General features: G+C 45.7%; 1 protein-coding gene, 1 non-coding gene and 1 pseudogene across 2 annotated transcripts; all 3 read left to right on the top strand.

Annotated features, from left to right (window-relative positions):
• Positions 1-831: 831 nt before the first annotated feature.
• Positions 832-903, top strand: trnad-guc (transfer RNA aspartic acid (anticodon GUC)). The gene has a single exon. It is a non-coding gene; the product is annotated as a tRNA-Asp (tRNA).
• A 4,976-nt stretch (positions 904-5,879) lies between these two features.
• Positions 5,880-10,970, top strand: LOC137302239 (probable G-protein coupled receptor 139). The gene is made up of 3 exons (XM_067971892.1): positions 5,880-5,940; positions 7,999-8,115; positions 9,515-10,970. Exons 1-3 carry the CDS (start codon positions 5,880-5,882, stop codon positions 10,414-10,416), a joined length of 1,080 nt encoding a protein of 359 aa, XP_067827993.1. The 3' UTR covers positions 10,417-10,970.
• Positions 10,971-16,988: 6,018 nt separating this feature from the next.
• LOC137302616 (U2 spliceosomal RNA) lies at positions 16,989-17,161 on the top strand (annotated as a pseudogene).
• Positions 17,162-21,436: the final 4,275 nt, after the last annotated feature.

Genomic DNA, 21,436 nt, shown 5'->3' on the forward strand with positions numbered 1-21,436 from the left:
ACCGGGACCGGGACCGGGACCGGGACCGAACCTCTCACCACTAAATCCCCCATGATACCAAACAACTCAACTATCACTTTCCCCACCAACCAGCACCTTTTATACACAACCTGCAGTCAGCTGACTCCAATTGTCCCAGATGAGGCTAAACGAGAAAACTAGACGAAACTGGAGTGCATCCTGGACCGAAATAATAAAATTATTATTTGACACTTATTTTGGGTTTTTTGGTTTATTGCACATGAACACACCCTGAACCCCCCCCCCCCCACTACTTATAAAAGGGGGGCCTAAAAACACACAAGGAAAAAGGGGGAAAAAAAGCCTCATTCTGACTGAACTTCCAGTCGACAAAAAAAACCACCCAAACCCCCCCTTCTTATGAAAGAGGGCCGAAAACACAAGGGAAAAAAATTATTATGACACATATTCTGGGTTTATTGTTGACTGCACATGAACACACTCGAAGAATAAAAAAACAAGGCCTCCGCCGGGGGGGAAGGAGGGCACTCTCGTGGAAAAAAGGCGGGGAGGAAAATCAAACATCTGGAAGAAGCTTGGCGAAGACATAAAATTAAAGTTGGCGTCAGGGAATTAAACCACGGACGAAGGCGGGGCAACTCACCACGATAAAAGAGAAAGAAAGAACGAAAGAAAGACAGAGTCAGTTGTTCGTTGTCTAACAAAGAGATGGAAATGTTAAAGGTTCTTTCAACGGTGGCCCGTGGAAAATTAAACAAACTGTGATCAAATAAATCGTTGAAAGAAATTCACTGACACATGAAGCATTTTTAACGCCATCTGGGGTGAGTGTAGAATCAATATCGTAGTTCCTCGTTAGTATAGTGGTGAGTATCCCCGCCTGTCACGCGGGAGACCGGGGTTCAATTCCCCGACGAGGAGGTTAAACTTTCGCTGCCTTCAAAAGCTTTTATCTCCAATATTGGATGTGGAAAGTGCAGTGTAAAACTGACTCGGAGATTCCCACTTTCCTCAATTTAAATGAACTGATATTCCAGCGGTTTTAAAATCTGCTCTGTGCGTCATTCTTCACCTCGATGTCAGACTTGCTTCTCTGATGGTGGGGATATCGGGAGGAGGCCGAGATGGATCATCCACCCGACACTTCTGGCTGAAGATGGTTGCTCAGAGCTCAGCCTTGTCTTTTGCACTCACGTGCTGGGCTTTACCATCATTGAGGATGGGGATGTTCACAGAGCCTCCTCCCGTTAGTTGTTTAATTGACCACCACCATTCACAACTGGGTGTGGCAGGACTGCAGAAGATCCGTTGGTTGTGGGATTGCTTTGCTCTGTCTATAGCATGCTGCTTCTGCTGTTTGGCAAGTAGTCCTGTGTTACTTTCAGGTTATTGGAGGGTGTGTGTTTGTGTGTACATGCCGGTGTGTCTTTGTGTGAGTGTGTATGTAGCTATGAATGTGTGTGTTTGTGTATGTGTGAATATGTCTGCGTGTGTCTCACTTTTTCTACCCGTTTCTGAGTGTCTCTTTCTTTCTGTCACTTTTTCCCTGTTCCCCACATAATTTTTCTCTGGACCTTGACTAACAAAGAGATAGAAAGTAAGTCTTCTTTCAGCAGTGGCATGTGGAAAGTTAAACAAACTGTCATCAAAGAAGTAGTTAAAATAGATTCACTGAAACATGCATCCTTTTCATTGCTGTATGTGAGATCTTCCGAGTCTGCTTTCTCATCTGCGCCTGTTCCGAGACCTGTCTCTCTCTGTATCTCCATCTTTTTTCTTTCTGTCTGTCTCTCTCTCGATCGGTCTCTCCCTGTTTCGGGCTGGTGACTCAGACCCGGTCTGTCCACAGCACAATTCTGCATTTTATTTCTTGCCTATCATTGTGGTTCTCACATCGAGCTGAAGAGTGAGGCAGAGAGCAGATTTTAAAATCGCTGTGAAATCAAATTGTGGAAGTGGGAAAGGCCGAGTCAGTTTTTCATTTTATTTTCAACATCCAATATTGCAGATAAATGAAAGTGAAACTTCGAAAGCAGCAATAACCTCCTCGTCGGGGAATTGAACCCCTGTCTCCCACGTGACAGGCGGGGATACTCACCACTGTACCAACGAGGAATCGATGCTGGGTGTTACCGGACATTCACCACAGATGCTTCATGTTTTACTGATTCTTTTTGAACGATTGTTTGATGACAGTTTGTTTAATTTTCCACGGGCCACTGTTGAAAAAAGACTTCCCGACCACTTTTTCATCTCTTTGTTCGATTATGTCCAGAGTAAAATTATGTGGGGAGCGCGGGAGAGAGTGAGAGAGAGAAAGAAGGAGAAACAGACGCATTCAGGAAAATATAGAAAATGTGAGACACACGCATGCATCGACAGACACAAAAATACACAGAAAGACACACCTACACAAAGAAACAGACACACACGCATACATATAAACATAGAGTGACTCAAACATAGGGAGAGACAGACCAGAGGTTATTTGGATGATTTTTAAAATTCTTTCATGGGATGTGGGCATTGCTGGCAAGGCCAGCAGGTATTGCTCATCCCTAACTGCCCTTGAGAAGGTGGTGGTGAGCTTCCGTTCTTGAACCGCTGCAGTCTGTATGGTGAAGGTACTCCCACAGTGCTGGTAGATGGGGAGTTCCAGGATTTTGACACAGCGATGTACTTCCAAGTCAGGATGGTGTGTGAATTGAAAGGGACTGTGCAGGTGGTGTTGTTCCCGTGGACCTGCTGCCCTTTTCCTTCTAGGTGGTAGAGTCGAGGTTTTGGGAGGTCCTTACGAAGAAGCTTTGGCGAGTTGCTGCATTGCTTCCTGTGGATGGTACACACTGCAGCCACGGTGCGCCGGTGGTGGAGGGAGTGAATGTTTAAGGTGGATGAGGTGCCAATCAAGCGGGCTGTTTTGTCCTGGATGGTGTCGAGTTTCTTGAGTGTTGTTGGAGCTGCTCTCATCCACGCAAGTGGCGAGTATTTCTTCACACTCCTGACTAGTGCCTTGTTGATGGTGGAAAGGCTTTGGGGAGTCAGGAGGTGAGTCAGTCGCCGCAGAATACCCAGCCTCTGATCTGCTCCTGCAGCCACAGTATTTATGTGGCTTCACCAGTTAAGTTTCCGGTGAATGGTGACACCCAGGATGTTGATGGTGGGCGATTCGGCAACAGTAATGAAATTAAATGTCAAGGGGAAGTGGTTGGACTCTCTCTTGGAGATGATCATTGCCTGTCACTTGTCTGGCGTGAATGTTAATTGCCACTTATCCGCCCAAGCCTGGATGTTGTCCAGGTTTTGCTGCATGTGAGAACGGACTGTTTCATTATCTGAGGGGTTGTGAATGAAACTGAACACAGTGCAATCAGTAGCGAACACCCCACTTCTGACCTTATGATGGAGTGAATGTCATTGATGAAGCAGCTGAAGATGGTTGGGCCTAGGACACTGCCCTGAGGAACTCCTGCAGCGATGTCCTGGGTCTGAGATGATTGGCCTCCAACAATCACTATCATCTTCCTCTGTGCTAGCTATGACGCCAGCCACTGGAGAGTTTTGTCTCTGATTCACATTTACTTCAATTTTATTAGGGCTCCTTGATGCCACACTCGGTCAAAAGCTGCCTTGGTGTCAAGGGCAATCACTCTCACCTCAGCTTTGGCATTCAGCTGTTTTGTCCATGTTTGGACCAAGGCCGTAATCAAGTCTGGAGCCGAGTGATCCTGGTGGAACCAAAACTGAGCATCGGTGAGAAGGTGATTCGTGAGTAAATGCTGCTTGATAACACTGTCGACGACACCTTCCATCACTCTGCTGATCTTTGAGAGTAGACTGATGGGGCGGTTATTGGATGAATTGGATTTCTCCTGCTTTTTGTGAACAGGACATACCTGGGCAATTAACCACTTTGTTGGGTAGATGCCAGTTTTGTAGCTGTACTGGAACAGCTTGGCTAGAGGCGCATCTAGTTCTGGAACACAAGTCTCCAGCACTACAGCTGGGATTTTGTCAGGGCCCTTTGCCTTTGCTGAATCCAATGCGCTCAGCCGTTCCTTGATATCACGTGGGGTGAATCGAATTAGCTGAAGACTGGCTTCTGTGATGGTGGGGATCTCAGGAGGAGACCGAGAAGGATCATCCATTTGGCACTTCCGGCTGAAGATGGTTGCAAACACTTCAGCCTTGTCTTTTGCACTCACGTGCTGGGCTCTGCCATCATTGAGGATGATTGTCCATCACCATTCAGGACTGGATGTGGCAGGACTGCAGAGCTTTGATCTGCTCCGTTGGTTGTGGGATTGCTTAGCTGTGCTCTCCAGCATGCTACTTCTGTTGTTTGGCTTGCATGTAGTCCTGTGTTGTAGGACAATTGTAGCTTCACCAGGTTGACACCTCATTTTAGGTACTCCTGGTGCTGCTCCTGACACGCACTTCTACACCCCTCATTGAACCAGGGTTGATCCATTGGCTTGTTGGTAATGGTAGAGTGAGGTATATGCCGGGCCAGGAGGTTACAGATTGTGGCGGAATACAATTCAGCTGCTGCTGTTGGCCCACAGCACCATATGGATGCCCAGTTTGGAGTTGCATAGATCTGTTCTGAATCTATCCCATTGAGCACGGCCACCACACAATATGCTGGACAGTGTGAAGTCGGAATTTCGTCTCCATAAGGACTATGCAGTGGTCGTTCCAACCAATGCTGTCATGGGCAGATGCATCTGCGACAGGTAGATTGATGTGGACGAAGTCCAAAAGGTTTTTCTCTCATGTTTGTTCTCTCACCACCTGCCACAATCCCAGTATGGCAGTTATGTCCTTCAGGACTCGGCCAGCAGTGGTGCTACCGAACCACTCTTGGTGATGGACAGTGAGGTTTCCCCAATCAGAGTACATCCGGTGCACTTGCTACCCTCACTGCTTCCTCCAAGTGGTGCTCAACAGGGAGGAGTAACGATTCATCAGCTGAGGGAGGTCGGTAAGTGGGAATCAGCAGGAGGTTTCCTTCCCCTTGTTTGACCTGAAACCATGACATTTCATGGTGTGCAGAGTCAACTGTTGCGGACTGTCACGGCCACTCCCTCCTGACTGTATACCACTGTGCTGCCACCTCTGGTGGGTCAGGACATACCCAGGGATAATGATGGAGGAGTCTCGGGCTTTGGCTGAAAGGCATGATTCTGTGAGTGTCGCTATTTCAGGCTGTTGCTTGACCAATCTCTGGGACAGCTGTCCCAATTTTGGCACAAGTCCCCTAATGTTCGTGGGGTGAACTTCATAGGGTCGACTGTGCTTGGATTGCCTGAGCCTTGTTCGGTGCGTGTGGCCCGTATTGTTTTATTCTTATTACGTAGCGGGATTGTGCAACTGAGTCGCTTGTTAGGCCATTTCAGAGAACCGTTAAGAATCAACCTCATTGCTATTGGTCTGAGGACGGCATGTTTCCTTCCCTCAGGGGGGCATTAGTGAACCAGAGGGGTTTTTATGACAATCCGGTATGTTATAGAGTCATAGAGAGTCATAGAGTTATACAGCACGGATAGAGGCCCTTCGGCCCATCGTGTCCGCGCCGGCCATCAAGCCCTGTCTACTCTAATCCCATATTCCAGCATTTGGTCCGTAGCCTTGTATGCTATGGCATTTCAAGTGCTCATCCAAATGCTTCTTGAATGTTGTGAGGGTTCCTGCCTCCACAACCCTTTCAGGCAGTGAGTTCCAGACTCCAAACACCCTCTGGGTGAAAAAGTTCTTTCTCAAATCCCCTCTAAACCTCCCGCCTTTTACCTTGAATCTATGTCCCCTTGTTATAGAACCCTCAACGAAGGGAAAAAGCTCCTTAGTATCCATCCTATCTGTGCCCCTCATAATTTTGTACACAGAACACAAATCGCCCAATGTGGGGCGTTGTGTTCTTGGATTGCCTGAGCCTTGTTCGGTGCGTGGATTACTCGTCAAGTAACATAATCACCACGCTACCTTACCCTGTCCCTTGGACTTAAGGGAGAGGAGATGAGCGCTGTACCAGGGTGGCCGAACAGTGTGAGAGAGAGTAATGGTTTTAATGGGGACAACCGCATCAAAAGTGGAGGTGAGAGTGTGATTGAGCAGATCGGTAGCTGCAGAAATGTCGTGGTGAATGGAGGGCCAAAGGCTGGACAGTTGGGACTTTGAAATTGTGATTGTAAGTGACTTGGGGGGAGGGTTTTTTTGATGGGCGAACACAGAAGGAAGTGGGTTTTGGAGGGGGAAGGGGGATGTGGGTACAGAGGGATACAAGGAAGTGATCAGGGATGGCCTTTTCCATGAGTATAGTGATGAGTATCTTCGCCTGTCACGTGGAAAGACAGGGGTTCAATTCCTCCGACGGGGCGATTAAACTTTCTGCCTTCAAAAGCTTCACTTTCATTTATCTGCAATATTGGATGCAGGAAATACAGAGCAAAACTGACTTGGAGTTTCTCACTTGCCACAATTTAATTTCACTGATATTCCAACGGTTTTAAAATCTGCTCTCTGTCACTCTTCACCTCAATGTCAGAACCACAATAATGAGGAAGAAATGAAACGCACAATCTCACCGTGAATAACATCAACAACAACTTGCATTTATATCGAGCCTTTAAGGTAGTGAAACGTCCCAAGGCGCTTCAAAGGAGCGATTTTCAAACAAAATTTGACACCGAGCCACGTAAGGAGATATTAGGACAGGTGACCAAAAGCTTGGTCAAACAGGCAGGTTTTAAGGAATGTCTTAAAGGAGGATGTGAAAGGTGCTATATAAATGCAAGTTCTTTGTTTCTCACAGGGGGCCGTGTCTTGTTCCTCATCTCATTGAGATCTCAGTTAATTGGTCTGTTCTCTCCACAGATGGGGCCCGACTCGCTGAGTGTTTCTAGAATGTTTTGAGTGACTCGGGTTTGAGAGTAAATGATAAAAGGACTGTCGTCAAACACTCGGCCATGAGCTGCTGCCCAGCTGCTGAGTGACCTGTCGGGACATTGTTGCTTGCTTCCCTTCAGCTTGTGGTTCTGGATTTTTGATGCACTGTCCCTTTAAGAGCTGTGGTCTGCCTGCAGCGGTCAGACAAGTCGCAAAGGCTCCCAGAACTATGCTTGGCTCTGTCTTTCACTGAGGTGCAGAGATCAGCCAGACTTTAACGTAAATTCCACCAGCTGGCAGAAAAGAGTGAGTAACAACTCGTTTGAGCCCAGAGTGTGAGCTGCGGCCAATAATAAAGAAGTGAAAAATTATCTTATAAGAACAGAAGTGGGTCATTCAGCCCCTCGATCCTGTGCCGCCATTCAGTCAGATCATGGCTGATCTGTACCTCAACTCCAATTACCCGCCTTTGATCCATATCCCTTGATATCTTCATCAAATAAAAATCTATCAATCTCAGTCTCAAAAATCATTTTGAGTTAACTACCGTTAGCCAGAAAGAGAGGAAATCAGGAAGAAAATGGAGTTCCAGAGAAAGAGGGAATAAAAGAGGTAGATTAACAGACAGAGAAATTTGGGAGTCCAGTAAAAGGAGTGTTTGTGAGGGAGAGAGACCTGGGCATTGGGAGAGACAGAAAGAGGGGGAACGAGTGAAACAAGGTGACACGGACTGTGCTAAATTACATAGCAGGGCGACAGGGAATAGCAGGACCGGTCTGGGAATGGGAGTACAGAAGATTCAAGTTAAAATGACACATTGGTGAACTGGGTTTCGATATTTCTTACACTGTGTGCTTGTGGTTTCAATCTTCATGTAATTTATTAAACTTAGAAATTGTGACTCTGTCATTGTTGAACTCATTGCTCCAAAAGGTTACTCAGCTGGTCGATGTGTAATGTTCCGTCACCTTAATGAGTGTGATAGTCAAAGGTCAGATGGGACCAAAACTTATTTGTTCAGGAGTCTGTAAGTAATATGTGATGTCAGTCGGGATGCGATCTAATTGTCCCATTCGGGGTTTATTTACACTATAAGTATCCCGCTGTTTTAACTTCGTTACCTGACTATCGCAGTTCACATACCTCTTTACAGCACCGAAAGAAATCGTCTTCGCAGAGAAATGGGTCTGCCGCTATTTACGGAGATAGAATTCATTTATTATCCTGTTCTGGCAGCAATTGGAGTACCTGGTAAGTCATTATCAGCACGTCCGGTGTAAGTAACAGAATGTTTAACTATGTTGCTGTTTGTGCTCTGAGCCTGGTAAATGTGGAATGTTATTCTTCACCGTTTTGTGATACAGTTAAAACTTCCATCCTTGTCCCATTGGTCAATGCACCGAGTAACTCACCCTCGCTCTGTGCTGAACTGTCGAGTCTGGGGTCTAAATGTGTCCTTGGTGCTCCCTGGCCAGGCAGGGGTAAAACAGGCAGGGCGCACGGTCCTGAGTGTAATCCACTGCCTCCTGGTGGAGAGCGCGCCTGTTGTGGAGATCGGGTGAGGAAGGACCGGGTGAGATTGTCGTGTTTCCCGAGGACCGATCGCCTGGGGTTCCGGAGAGCAGATTGTGGCTGTGTATCCCGGCATGAGTCAGTGTCTTCAGGATAGAAGGACAGGGAACAAACGGAATACGCATCAGATAAATAAAACATGTGACAGAAACTGTCCTCCTCACTCGAAGGTACAATCTTGTGTTCCCGTCAAATGTTCCTCTCAGATCATAATTATATTTCAGCAAAATGGCTTCACAGGACTTTTGATGTGTTTGATGTTTAAAGTATTGTTTGGACGAGTTGAATGACGATGACTGTATACTTCAGTCCATGTGTGTTATTGTGGAGAGTGGGGAAACCAGTCTTGACACTGGTTCGGGAGGGGGATTAGCTGGAGACCATGAGTGAGAGTTGGCGGTGATTTGTTCTTATACCGCGCGGCTCCTGGGATCGATCTCTTATTCCGAGGATCCGACTGTCCTTTGTTTTTCTCACGCCTTGTGCTGAGATATAAAGACTGGACCTGGTTATAACTGGAGCACGTTACAGAATTAAATTCCTTGACATATTGTGTCATGATCCATTCACAATACTCCACTGGAAACCTGATCTAATTAATTACTGAAAGATGACGGGCAGCAACTCAATACCAGGCTCGTGTTTTCAATGTATTTTCTAAAATCAAAGTCTCTGGTATTGTGTGGGTCAAATCATTAGGTTTTTCCCCCGTATTACGATTTAAGCCAAATCCAGAGTCACCTTGTCTGTATTTCCTGATTTAACTCGTCTTGTCGCCTTTCACTTTCATAGTTGGTGACGTTCTGCCCCGCGGACCTCCCAGTGTCGGAATCGACTGAATAAACTTAATCTCAAGGATCACAAGTGAGGACTCAGCTGTCGGGTGAGGGATCCCGGGGCCACCGTCACCCGAAAGGAACCTCCCAGAATGAGCTGCCCCTTCGGAACAGGAGGCAGAAGCCAAGGGGAAAAACCAATAAATAAACACAATCATAGCCCATGTACATCGGTTAAACTGAGAGCTCATTGATCAGCCCGGTTGGTGATTTCACTGTTTCTGTCTCTCTCTTTCTCTCAGTGAACTTGCTGGCGATTGTGATCCTGTCCCGTGGAAAGTGCGGTCTCTCCAAATGTATCACTCGCTACCTGGTGGCCATGGCGACGGCGGATCTCCTGGTGATTGCCTGTAATGTGATCTTATATCGGATTGCTCATCTTTATTGGTGGGACACTTTCCTGCTCTACACTCGTGTTTGCAGATTCATTCTCTTCCTGGCTCCTACTGCCACAGACAGTTCTGTTTGGTTAACGGTCGCTTTTACCTTTGATCGTTTTGTAGCCATTAGTTGTCAGAAGCTGAAAACAAAATATTGCAACGAGAAAACTTCACTTGTGATTATCGTGACTTTGAGCGCGCTGTTCGGTTTAAAGAATATTCCCCGGCCCTTCGTGTATGATCATTACCCTACTGTTAACAATATACCATGGGGTTGCCTTGTATCATCACAGTTTTATGTTCTACCCGCATGGATCGCATTTTCTTGGATTGAACAGCTGTTAACCCCGTTGCTTCCATTCTGTTTGATTTTATTGTTTAATGCTCTCACCGTCAGACGCATTTTAGTGGCCAGTCGGGCCCGAAGGAGCCTCCGGGACCTCAGCAATGGTGAGAATGACAAGGACCCTGAGATGAAGAACCGCAGAAGGTCCATCGTTTTACTTTTTGCCATATCCGGCAGTTTTATCCTGCTCTGGATGACAACGGTCGTATATTTTTTATATTATCGAATTTCAGGTGTCTTTAACCGCCGATCTTTGTTTAACCCTTTTGCAACCTTCGAACAAGCGGGAATTCTGCTTCAGCTTCTGAGTTCCTGTACGAACACGGCCATTTACACAGTGACCCAGAGTAAGTTCAGAGAGGAGCTGCTCAATGTGATTAAATATCCGTTTACTCTAATTGGTAAATTGGTCAAATGAAGAAAACGGCTGAAGTGAAGCTGGAACTGACTTCCCAACATCACAACTCAATTCCAGATCAAAATTATCACCTCAATTTACCAAAGGGACTCAGCATCAGGGCCAACGCTATCTCCTTTAAACACATTTCTTCTCAAAAGTTAGATCAAAATTTAATTTTACAGCAGCCGACAAAAAATGAGCAAAAGCAACAGACAGTAACATTATCAAAACATGTTCCTGTATTCAGATCATTTTTTAAACACGTCCTCAGGGAATCTGACCCGAAATGTAATTGTCCGGAGGAAGGGCTGTGAATTAGCGACTGGATATTAGTTTCCACCGGACCGGACTAATAATCGAGCCCCGCCTACAGCATCTGTGGGGTTAATTCTCTCTTTTAACTATTTCTGGGCCCCCTTAAAACATTCCTGTAACTCCGTGTCTGTGATATTTTTAACAGCCGTTGGTCCTCAATAGTCTGGGAATCACTGATGGGTTTTTTTTCTGCCTTCTCCCGGATTCAGGAGGCAGGCAAGGGCTGTCGTTTTGCTCTGCTCAGACCTCCACTCAGCTCGGTTCTGAAGTGTTCACTGGAAGTGCAGTCAGAATGACGCTTGATTTTTTTTGATTTTTTTTGTGTTTTTAGGCCCCCCTTTTATAAGAAGCGGGGTTTAGGGTGTGTTCATGTGCAGAAAAACCAAAAAACCCAAAATAAGTGTCAAATTTAAATTTTATTATTTCGGTCCAGGATGCACTCCAGCCCCTGCGGTGCCCCCCGGTCGCGGAAAGCCCCAAGCGAACCGGCAGACACCGCGTGCTCCATCTCCAGGGCCACCCAGGCACGGAGAATTCCGCAGAAGAGAGGCCGACAGTTGGAGCGACCGCCCCCACGGGCCCCGTCTAACCTGGACCTGTGGATGGCCACCTTGGACAGGCCCACGAGGAGATCCTCCGACTGACCCGCCCTCCTCCTCACCCGGTGGCCAAAGACGAGGAGCGTGGGACTGAAACGCAGCCAGAAGTTGTGGAGCAGCCCCTTTAAATAGTGGAACAGGGGCTGCAACCTCTCACACTCCTTGTAGACATGAAACACGGAATCATTCAGGCGCAGAAGGTCTGTTGATGTTTCAAAACAGGCGTGAAGTCTTTTTTTTAAAAATCAGGCCAATGACTCAGTTAGAATAGTTGATGGAGGAATTTCACAGGAGTAGATGAAGTTTCAGTCACTCAGAAGGGATTAACAGAGAGTAAAGCCGGGTTAGCTGGAGGCACTGCCGCAGAAGGGGAACCGAGGAATGAGTGAATGCACAGAAGGCCAGTGTTGGAGGATCAAAGAGTGTGGGACATGGAGATGGAGGCGTTTGCAGAGGTCGGACAGGCAAACCTTGGAGGGACTTATAGGGAACGTGTTGAGGGTCAGGAAACCAATGGAAGTCAATGAGATCTGATCAGTGGAGCAATGGGAGGGCGGGGTATGGGGATCGGCAGGGAGGTGATCGAAGGGGAGGAGTCCAGAGATAATGCTCAAAGGAAGAGATGTTGACAAAGCAGGAAGGGGTGAGGCCAATGTGTGTTTGGAAGAAATCCACGGCAACACCACAGAGGTTAGGGGGAGAAGGTGAATTGTACAGACAGGCAGTGAGGATTCAGAAAGTACCTTGTATGACAGTGTTACCACTCATCAGACAAGTTTCAGTCAGAAAGAGTGAAAGGGGAAAACGCCAAATACAGGGTCAGGGACGCACGGGGAGATGGGGTCAGGGACGCACGGGGTCAGGGTCAGGGACGCACGGGGAGACGGGGTCAGGGACGCACGGGGAGACGGGGTCAGGGTCAGGGACGCACGGGGAGACGGGGTCAGGGACGCACGGGGAGACGGGGTCAGGGACGCACGGGGAGACGGGGTCAGGGACATAGATTTTTTTTAAAAATAAACATGGCTCAAGTGAGCTCAGTTCCTGCAGACAGCAAGTTGTACAAAGGGCGTTATCACTGATATATGAATAACCCTCTTTGTAACTAAGTGACAAATTTCAGGAGTTTGTTGGATCCCTTTTGTACAATGTGTGACTTTGCCAGTAAGGGGTTGGACTGTGTAAGAAATCTCCATGTGCTGTGTTAATAAAACTCTGGTCCTGGTGTCACTGGGGATCTGCTCTCTCTTTATTGTAAGAAATCTCCATTAAATGAATAATCTGTGAATCTAAATAGCTGAGATCATCTTAAAGAATGGCTGACCTGCAGCATGAACACAGCTGTCCGTGGGCCTGTCTCTCTGTCTCCCACCTTCCCGTTCGAGTCTCTATCTCTCTCTCTGACACGGTCTGTATCTGTCTTCATCCCTCTCTATCTCCCATTGCCTATCTCACTATTCCTGCTGCCCTGCTTATTTGCCTCCAACTCCTTGCACACTAGTGTATCTCTCTTCCTCCCTGTCCCTTTCACTCGATCCGCACCCCTCCCGACCTTGCTCCCCATCTCCCATTCTCTCCCAACCGAGTTCTCACCTCTGAGTCCACCTCACTGTTTCCCTACCCCTCACTCTCTCACTTCCTTTTCGTCCCTCTCTATCATCCCCATCAATCGCTCTTTACCCTCTCTCTTCCCTCCCACTCTGTCCCGATCCACTTTCTCTCTGTGCCTGGCTCTGTTCTCTGCAATTTTGCTGACCCGTTTTCTACACAATCCCCTCATTTTGCCCCGTTCCTGGATCTCTCTGTCTGCTGTCCACCCCTCTCTGTTTAAGTTGCTCCCTTTCTTTATCCACCCTCCCTCTCTCTATATATTCCATTTCTCTGTCTCTCCACATCCCTCCCTCTCCCTACCCATCTCTCTCTATATATTCCATTTCTCTGCCTTTAACTGCAGCTGCCACCTATTTGTTCACTCCACTCCATGGTTGATGTTCAGAGATTATGAGGGTGATTTTAAAACGGAGCCGGGAAAGGGGCGGGTCAATTTGAGGTCAGGAAACCCATGAGTACGGGTTTCCGGGACGTCCTTAAGATTTTGACGAAAGGACATCTTTTATTTTTTTTGTTTCCCGTCTGACTGACCGGTTGATTGACAGGCTGGTCTCAGTGGGATGGGAAACCAGCCAGGGAGAGGACGTCTTCAGGTAAGTCTTTGTTTGCATGGATGGGGGCACGGGTGAGCACGGGGCATGGATGGGCATAGGTGGGCACGGGGGTCGCAAGTCATGTGGGATGGGATCGGGGGTCATTGCAGGGGTCAGCAATCATTGAGGGGAATGTCGGGGGTCGGAGGGGGACGATCGGGGTCGGGGGTCTGGGATCGGTGGAGGGGTGTCGGTGCAGGTCGGCTTGTTGGGCCTGGGGGAAGCACTCCTGCTCCTCAGGGCCCACAAGCTGTGCCTTTCTAGGCACCTACCTGTTACTCTCGGGCCTTCTCACCTCCTTTCACGAGGAGTAAAACAGAAGGCCCAGGAATCCGGCCCCCCCCGGGGTTGAAATCGGGAATTAGTAAAAAATGGATGCGTGAAGCCTCCTTGAAAGGTTCTGAGGCCCGACCCGCCCCCTGGGAGTGGGTTGGTCGCCCACCCCTGTGAAAACGGGAAATGGGCGGGTTGGAGACAGGTCTGAAATGGTGGCAATTTTCAATGCACCCCCGCCCCCAACCCACCCGTTCTTTACTTTTAAAATCGAGCCCTATATTTTCAGGCTGGTGATACATCAACACAAGTTGCTCAGTTTCCGTTAAACTTTGTGGACAGTCAGTTGCAATTTTACTCGCAGGGCCTAGGTTCATTATTCACGAACTAAGCAAAGATATGCTCTGCATATTAGAAGATTAAATGAGTGAAGTTTTGTTCCTATTATTATTAATTCTAAGGAAGGTGATGTGGCCCCAAAACCCCAATAGCACCGACATTTTCACCAGTTTGACACTGATTCACTTTTAACACCAGCCATGCTGCAGCCTATCTTACATAGAATGTCCGGCACAGAAATAGGCCATTCCCCACAACAGGTCCATGCCGGTGTTTATGCTCCACACAAGCCCCCTCCCTCCCTGCTTCATCTAACCCTATCAGCATATTCTTCTATTCTTCTCTCCCTCATCTGCTGATCGAGCTTCTCCTTAAATGCATCTCTGCTATTCGCCTCAACTACTCCTTGTGGCAGCGAGTTCCACATTCTAATCACTCTCTGGGTAAATAGGTTTCTCCTGAATTCCCTATTGGATTTATTAGTGACTATCTTATATTTATGGCCCCTAGTTCTGGTCTCCCCCGCAAGTGGAAATATCTTCTCTACGACTCCTCTATCAAACCCTCTCATAATCTAAAAGATCTCCATCAGGTCACCTCTCAGTCTTCTCTTTTCGAGAGAAAAGAGCCCCAGCCTGTTCAATCTTTCCTGTTAGGGATAACCTCTCGGTTTTGGTATCATTCTCGTAAATCTTTTTTTCACCTACTCTATAAAGTGCCTCTATATTCTTTTTATAATATGGAGAACAGAACTGTTCACAGTACTCCAAGTGTGGTCTAACCAAGGTTCTATATAAGTTTAACATAACTTCTCTGCTTTTCAATTCTATCCCTCTAGAAATGAACCCCAGTGTTGGTTTGCTTTTTTTAATGGCTTTATTAACCTGTGTTGTTACTTTTAGTGATTTGTGTATCTGTACCCCGAGACGCCTCTGCTCCTTTACCCCATTATTGAAGCAGTGGCCCACTTATTCTTCCCATCATAATTTAAAACCTCACACTTATCTATATTGAGATTCATTTGCCAGTTACACGCCCATTGTGCAAATTTATTTATATCTTCCTGTATTATGTCACACTCCTCCTCAGTATTAACTATACCCACCAGTTTGGTGTTGTCCGCAAATTTTGAAATTATACTTCCAATTCCCAAGTCCAAATCGTTTATATAAATGGTGAAGACAGTGGTCCCAGCACCAATCCCTGTGATTCACCACTCAGAACTTTTGCCAGTCTGAGTAACTACCTTTAACACTTACTCTCTGTTTTCTGTTTTGTACCCAGCTTGCTAATAATTCTGCTCTTCGTCCTGACTCCACATGCTCTGATCTTATCTGAGTGAGATCATTAATTAAATACAATATTTGCAGTGGGCCCATTCCCAGTAAGTAATGGATTGATGCTGCCCAGACTGATTTAATGTGGGATCCTTACAAGCAGCAGGTGAAACAGATTTACCTCCTGTCAGTGTGGGCTGTATTCAAACACAGGCATTGGAGGCTGAAATTACCAACATCAAACCCACAGGAACCCACAGACACCTCCATAAGTACAGAAACGTGCACGGTAATCGTATAAAATACAAGAGAAATGGATTGTGTGGGATTGTGTGTCACAACAAGCTATTGGGGCACAGAAGTACATGATGTGGATACAACATTAACAATCCTTCGTGTTCGATTGGAAGGATTCCCCCATTGTGCAGCGATGAGGCTTTCTGCCAAAGTCATTTGACAGAACACCTCATCGCCAGTGCTTTCAAACAAGCACCAAGACGTAGATTGGCTGGTGGTGAGAAGGGCCCTTCCTGCCAGATCCTTCATGCACTCCCGACCTCTCAGTGCCACCGTGCGCTGTCCCCAAGGAAGTTGCGATGGGGACGAGACCGTCACCCATCTCCTCCTGGAATGTCCCTTTGCAAAGAAGATCTGGAGAGAGATGCAGTGGTATCTGTCCAGGTTCATACATACAAATTAAGAGCAGGAGTAGGCCATTCAGCCCCTCGAGCCTGCTCTGCCATTTGATAAGATGATGGCTGATCTGATTGTGACCACAACCCTACTTTCCCGTGTACCTACGATAACCTTTGACTCCCTTGTTAATCAGGAATCTATATAACTTAGCCATAAAAATATTCAATGACCCTGCCTCCGCTGCTCTCTGGAGAAGGGAGTTCCACAGACTCACGACCCTCAGAGAGAAAAATTTCTCCTCATCTCCATCTTAAATGGGAGACCCCTTATTTTTAAACTGGTTCCAGTTTCTCCCACAAGGGAGCAGTTCTGTGACACATGATTCTGTGCTTTATGGGCTGTTACCAGGGAAGCACTCAGAGACAGACATCAACTGCTGTTGGAAGACCATCAACTCGGTGAAATACGCCTTTTGGTCTGCCCGAAATTTGCTGGTCTTCCAGCGCAAGGAGCTGTCCTCGACCGAGTGTTGCAGACTGGCACATTCCAAGGTCCAGGTCCACGTGCTCAGGGATGCACTGAAGCTGGGTGCGGCCGCCGCAAAGGCTCTGTGGGGAAAGGCTATCGTTTCGAGCTCTCCCGCAATTGTAAACCGAGGGGCTGCAATCAGGGAAAACCCACCTCGGGCAGAATGTAAAATACAAATTTATGTAATGAAATGTAATGTACCTGTAATGAATCTGTAATCAATAAGCTTATTGATTGTAATGCAATAAGGCACCCTCGAGTGTCATGAACTGTAATTATGAACAATGTGTAACTGTATTGTTGGAATCATAATTGAACTGTACTTTATGTATCTTGCAAAAAGTATATTCTGTATTGTGTATGTTTGAAATGTGATGACAACTGTATTGTTTGTATTGTTACAAATTTTATGAATAAGTATATTTTTTGAAAAAAAAATCTTATCAATTTAATATCTGATACGTCCCCTATCTGGGGACCGTATATTAATTTGATTTTTGGAACAGGGAGATGGAATAGGGGCTTGCTCCGTCCACAAGCTGATCTGAACCCTAAACTGATCCATTATCCTAAACGGACTCAGAATATTAATATACGGCAAATCCTAAACGGACCCGAAACACCAAGCAGACCTGGAAACCCGACCTGGCCCAGAACCCTAGCTGACTCCACTGGTTCACTTGTTCGTTCTGTAGTTTGTTTAAGGCTCTTCTGCTGTTTTTAGGTATGATGTAATGTTAGGGGTCATTGAGATCAGTCTGTGAGGATCAGTCTTTGCCGGGGTCCTGTGGAATATTTTGCAGTGCTGGGTGTTTTTGGATGTGTGGAGAATGTTAGTCTTGAGGGTCCTGAGTTAATTGGAGCTCTTGTGGTCAGTTTGTGTGGAGTATGTTACAACCAGATACTGAGCCAGAAACTCAAAACAACACAGAATCTCAAATTGACCAAACTGACACAGAATATAAAACTGAACTGGGACCCTGAACCAATCCCAATTCTAAAGTGACCAACTCATGTAAAATGAATTATAAACATAAAGAAAAGCCAAGAACCCAAATTTGTGTTGAAACTGAAAACAAGCCCAGAATCCAAGATTGAACCAAAGTCTTACACTGATTCATCAGCCTAAAAATATTCAATGCACGAAACATATCTCGAACCCAGAATGAACCCACATGACGAGGCTGACACCGAAGGCTGAGCGTCAGGGATTTCTACAATCCCTCAGTGTTGGCATCAGTCTGGGCATGTTGAATCATCAGAGATCGTTGTCTATGTTTGTTGTTCTGTGTCAGTTTGTGGGTGTTGTGGTTTGGGGTTTCTCTGCTCAGTATTGCGGTAATGTGCACTGTTTAAGGTCCATTTACAGATGCTGTGGTTTGCTGTGACAGTGCAGTTATCATTTTACAGGAGGCAGAAGCCCAACGTGTGATGCCATCGTTAGCTTTGGGTGTTTGATCAATGTGTGGATGGTGAGGTAAGTGTGTGGGGACTGGGTCAGTTTCTGGGTATTGTGTTTTTTTGCGGATGATGTGATCGGTTTGGGGCGTATTGTGGACAGCTTTAGGATGCTGACTCATTTGGGGAGATGGGATAGTCAGTCATTGAACACTGCCTCAGTTATGGTCCCTGAACACAGTTTGCAGTACCAGAGTCAGTTTCAGGGTGCTGTGGTCAGTTTCAGAGATACATGGTATTAGCTTGAGGTGCTGTATTAGCTTGAGGTGCTGGGCCAGTTAGAGGTACTGTACTACTCGAAGAGCTAGGTTAGGTTAAGGTGCTGGACTAACTTGAGGTGCTAGGTTAGCTTGAGGTGTTGGATTAGTTTGGAGGCTGTATTATTTTGAAGTATTAGGTTATTTTGAGGTTCTGGGCTGGTCTGAGGTGCTGTTTTTGCTTGAGGTATTAGATTATGTTGAGGTGCTGGATGACTTAGGGCGGCAGCTTTAGTTTGAGGTAATCAATTTACTGCAAGTGCAGTTTTAGCTTAAGTTACTGGGTTAGTTGGAGGTGCTGTATTAGATTGAGCTGCTGGGATAGTTTAAGCTTTTGTAAATGTCTGAGGTTCTTGATCAGTATGTTTCCAGCCCAACGAGGAAGGAAGCAGTGCTGGATCTAGTTCTGGGGAATGAAGTGGGGCAAGTTTCAATGGGAGAGTGTTTTGGAAACAGTGAACACAATATGATTAGGTTTAGAGTAATTATGGAAAAGTACAAAGACAATGAAAGTTGAAGATACTTAACCGGAAGAGGGTTAATTTCAGTGAGCTGAAAAGGGATTTGGCCCTTGTGGAATGGGAACAAAGATTATCAGGTAAAACAGTTAAAGAGCAAAGGGAGGCCTTCAAGGAGGAGATAGTTCAGGTATTTCATCTAACCCTATCAGCATATCCTTCTATTCTTTTCTCCCTTATGTATTTATCTAGCTTCCTTTTAAATGCATCTATGTTATTCGCCTCAACTACTGCATATGATAGTAAGTTCTATATTCTAACCACTCTCTGGGTAAAGAAGTTTCTCCTGATTTCTTTTTTGATTTTATTAGTGACTAACTTATATTTATGTCACCTAGTTTTGGACTCTTCAAAAGTGGTCACATCTTCTCTACGTCTACCCTATCAAACCCCTTCATAACTTCAAAGATCTCTATTAGATCACCCTCTGCCTTCTCTTTTCTGGACAAAATACAGCGATCCTGTTCAGTCTTTCCCCATAGTTAAAATCTCAGTTCTCATATTATTCTTGGAAATCTTGTTTGCACCTTCCCCAGTGCCTCTATATCCTTCTGGTAATATGTCGACCAGAAATGTGCACGGTACTCTAAGTGTGCTCTATCCAAGGTTCTGTACAAGTTTAATATAACTGCTCGGCTTTTCAATTCTATTCCTCAAGAAATGAACCCACTGCTTTGTTTACATTTGTACGATCTTGTTAACCTGCGTTATTACTTTGAATGATTTGTGAATCTGTATGCCTCGATCCCTTTGCTCCTCCACCCATTTCGACTCTTATTTCCCGAGGATTATGTGGCCTCCTTATTCCTCCTACCAAAATGAACCACCTCACACTTTTTTTTTATTCGTTGATAGAACGTGGGCATCACTGGCAAGCGTTTATTGCCCATTCTAATTGCCCTTGAGAAGGTGGTGGTGAGCTGCCTTCTTGAACAACTGAGTGGCTTGCGAGGCCATTTCAGAGGGCGATTAAGAATCAACCACGTTGCTGTGGGTCTGGAGTCACATATAGACCAGGCCAGGTAAGGACGGCAGGTTTCCTTCCCTAAAGGACATTAATGAACCAGATGGGTTTTTACGACATTCCAGTAGTTTCATGGTAACCATTACTGATGCTAGTTTTTTTTATTCCAGATTTTATTTAATTAATTGAATTTAAATTCCCCAGCTGCCGTGGCAGGATTTGAACTCATGACTCTGGAATATTAGTCCAGGCCTTCTGGATTACTAGTCCAATGACAACCACTATGCTACTGGACCCAACATTGAAATTCATTAACCATTTACACGCCTATTCTGCATGTTTATTTACGTCTTCTTGAATTTTATCAGTTTTCTTCAGTATTAATGAAGCCCCCAAATTTAGTGTCAATCACAAATTTTGAAATTGTACTTCTGATTCCCGAGTCCAAATCTTTTATGTAAATGATAAACAACAGTGGTCCCAGCACCGATCCCTGTGGAACACCGTTTCCCACCTTCTGTCAGTCTGAGTAAACACCTTTAACCACTACTCTCTGTTCTCTGTTTTGGAGCCAGCTTGCTATCCATTCTGCTACTTGTTCCCTGACTCCACCTGCTCTGACTATAATCACAAGTCTACTATGTGGTACCTTATCAAAGGCCTTTTGAAAATCCCTTATCTACTCTTTCTGTTCCTTCTTCAAAGAATTCAATAAGGTTGGTCAAGCATGACCTTCCCTTTTGAAATCTGTGCTGACTATTCTTGATTATATTTTCGGTTGCCAGATGTATTTCTATTACATCTGTGAGGAAAGATTCCATTATCTTTCCCACCACCGAATTTAAGCTCACTGGTCTATAGTTCTTTATCGCCGTTCTATCGTCTATTTTAAACATAGGAATAACATCAGCTGTTCGCCAATCCTCTGGCAGCATTCCCTTCTCTAATGAATTGATGTACATGTATGTAATAGTGCCTCTGCTATTTCTCCCCTAACTTCTATTAATATGCATGGACGCAATCTACCTGGACAGAGGTTTTATCTTTTCTACGTTTGACTCGTTTATCAATTATCTCCCCTTTTCTATCATAAATGTCTTTATAACTTTTTTGATTTCTGCTTCTAATGTCTTATCCATCTTGTTAGTGTCAATATTGAGGCAAAGTAATGATTCAACATTTCTGCCGTTACCTGTGAGTTCACCTTATGCATCCCTTAGTGGCCCGACCCCTATCATGATTTTCCTTTTGTTATTTATGTGTCTGTAGAATACTTTACTTTTTAAAAAGTATTTTTTGATAATTTAATTTTGTAATTCCTCTTTGCCTTCCGAATAGGTTTTTTTTACTTATTTCCTAACCTCTTCGTATTCCCTTTTGTCATCCTCTTTATTGTCCAGGTGCTGAGTGTATGCCTTTTTCTTTAGTTTCAATTCTGATCTTATCTCTTTATTCATCCATGGTATTTCATTATTAGTGTCAGCATCCGTGGAACAGTATCCCAGTGAGAGACCGTGTCCGTGGAACAGTATCCCAGTGAGTGACAGCGTCCGTGGAACAGTATCCCAGTGAGTGACAGTGCCCGTGGAACTGTATCCCAGTGAGTGACAGCGTCCGTGGAACTGTATCCCAGTGAGTGTCAGTGTCCGTGGAACTGTATCCCAGTGAGT

This window comes from Heptranchias perlo, chromosome 35, assembly GCF_035084215.1.
Source record: "Heptranchias perlo isolate sHepPer1 chromosome 35, sHepPer1.hap1, whole genome shotgun sequence".
Lineage (NCBI taxonomy): Eukaryota > Metazoa > Chordata > Chondrichthyes > Hexanchiformes > Hexanchidae > Heptranchias > Heptranchias perlo.

Coding starts and splice junctions, on each gene's coding strand:
- LOC137302239 (XM_067971892.1), top strand. CDS start 5,880: ATGTGGGGCGTTGTGTTCTTGGATTGCCTGAGCCTTGTTCGGTGCGTG. Junction 5,941..7,998: donor GTGCGTGGATTACTCGTCAA/GTAACATAATCA, acceptor TGACTATCGCAG/TTCACATACCTCTTTACAGC. Junction 8,116..9,514: donor GGCAGCAATTGGAGTACCTG/GTAAGTCATTAT, acceptor TCTTTCTCTCAG/TGAACTTGCTGGCGATTGTG.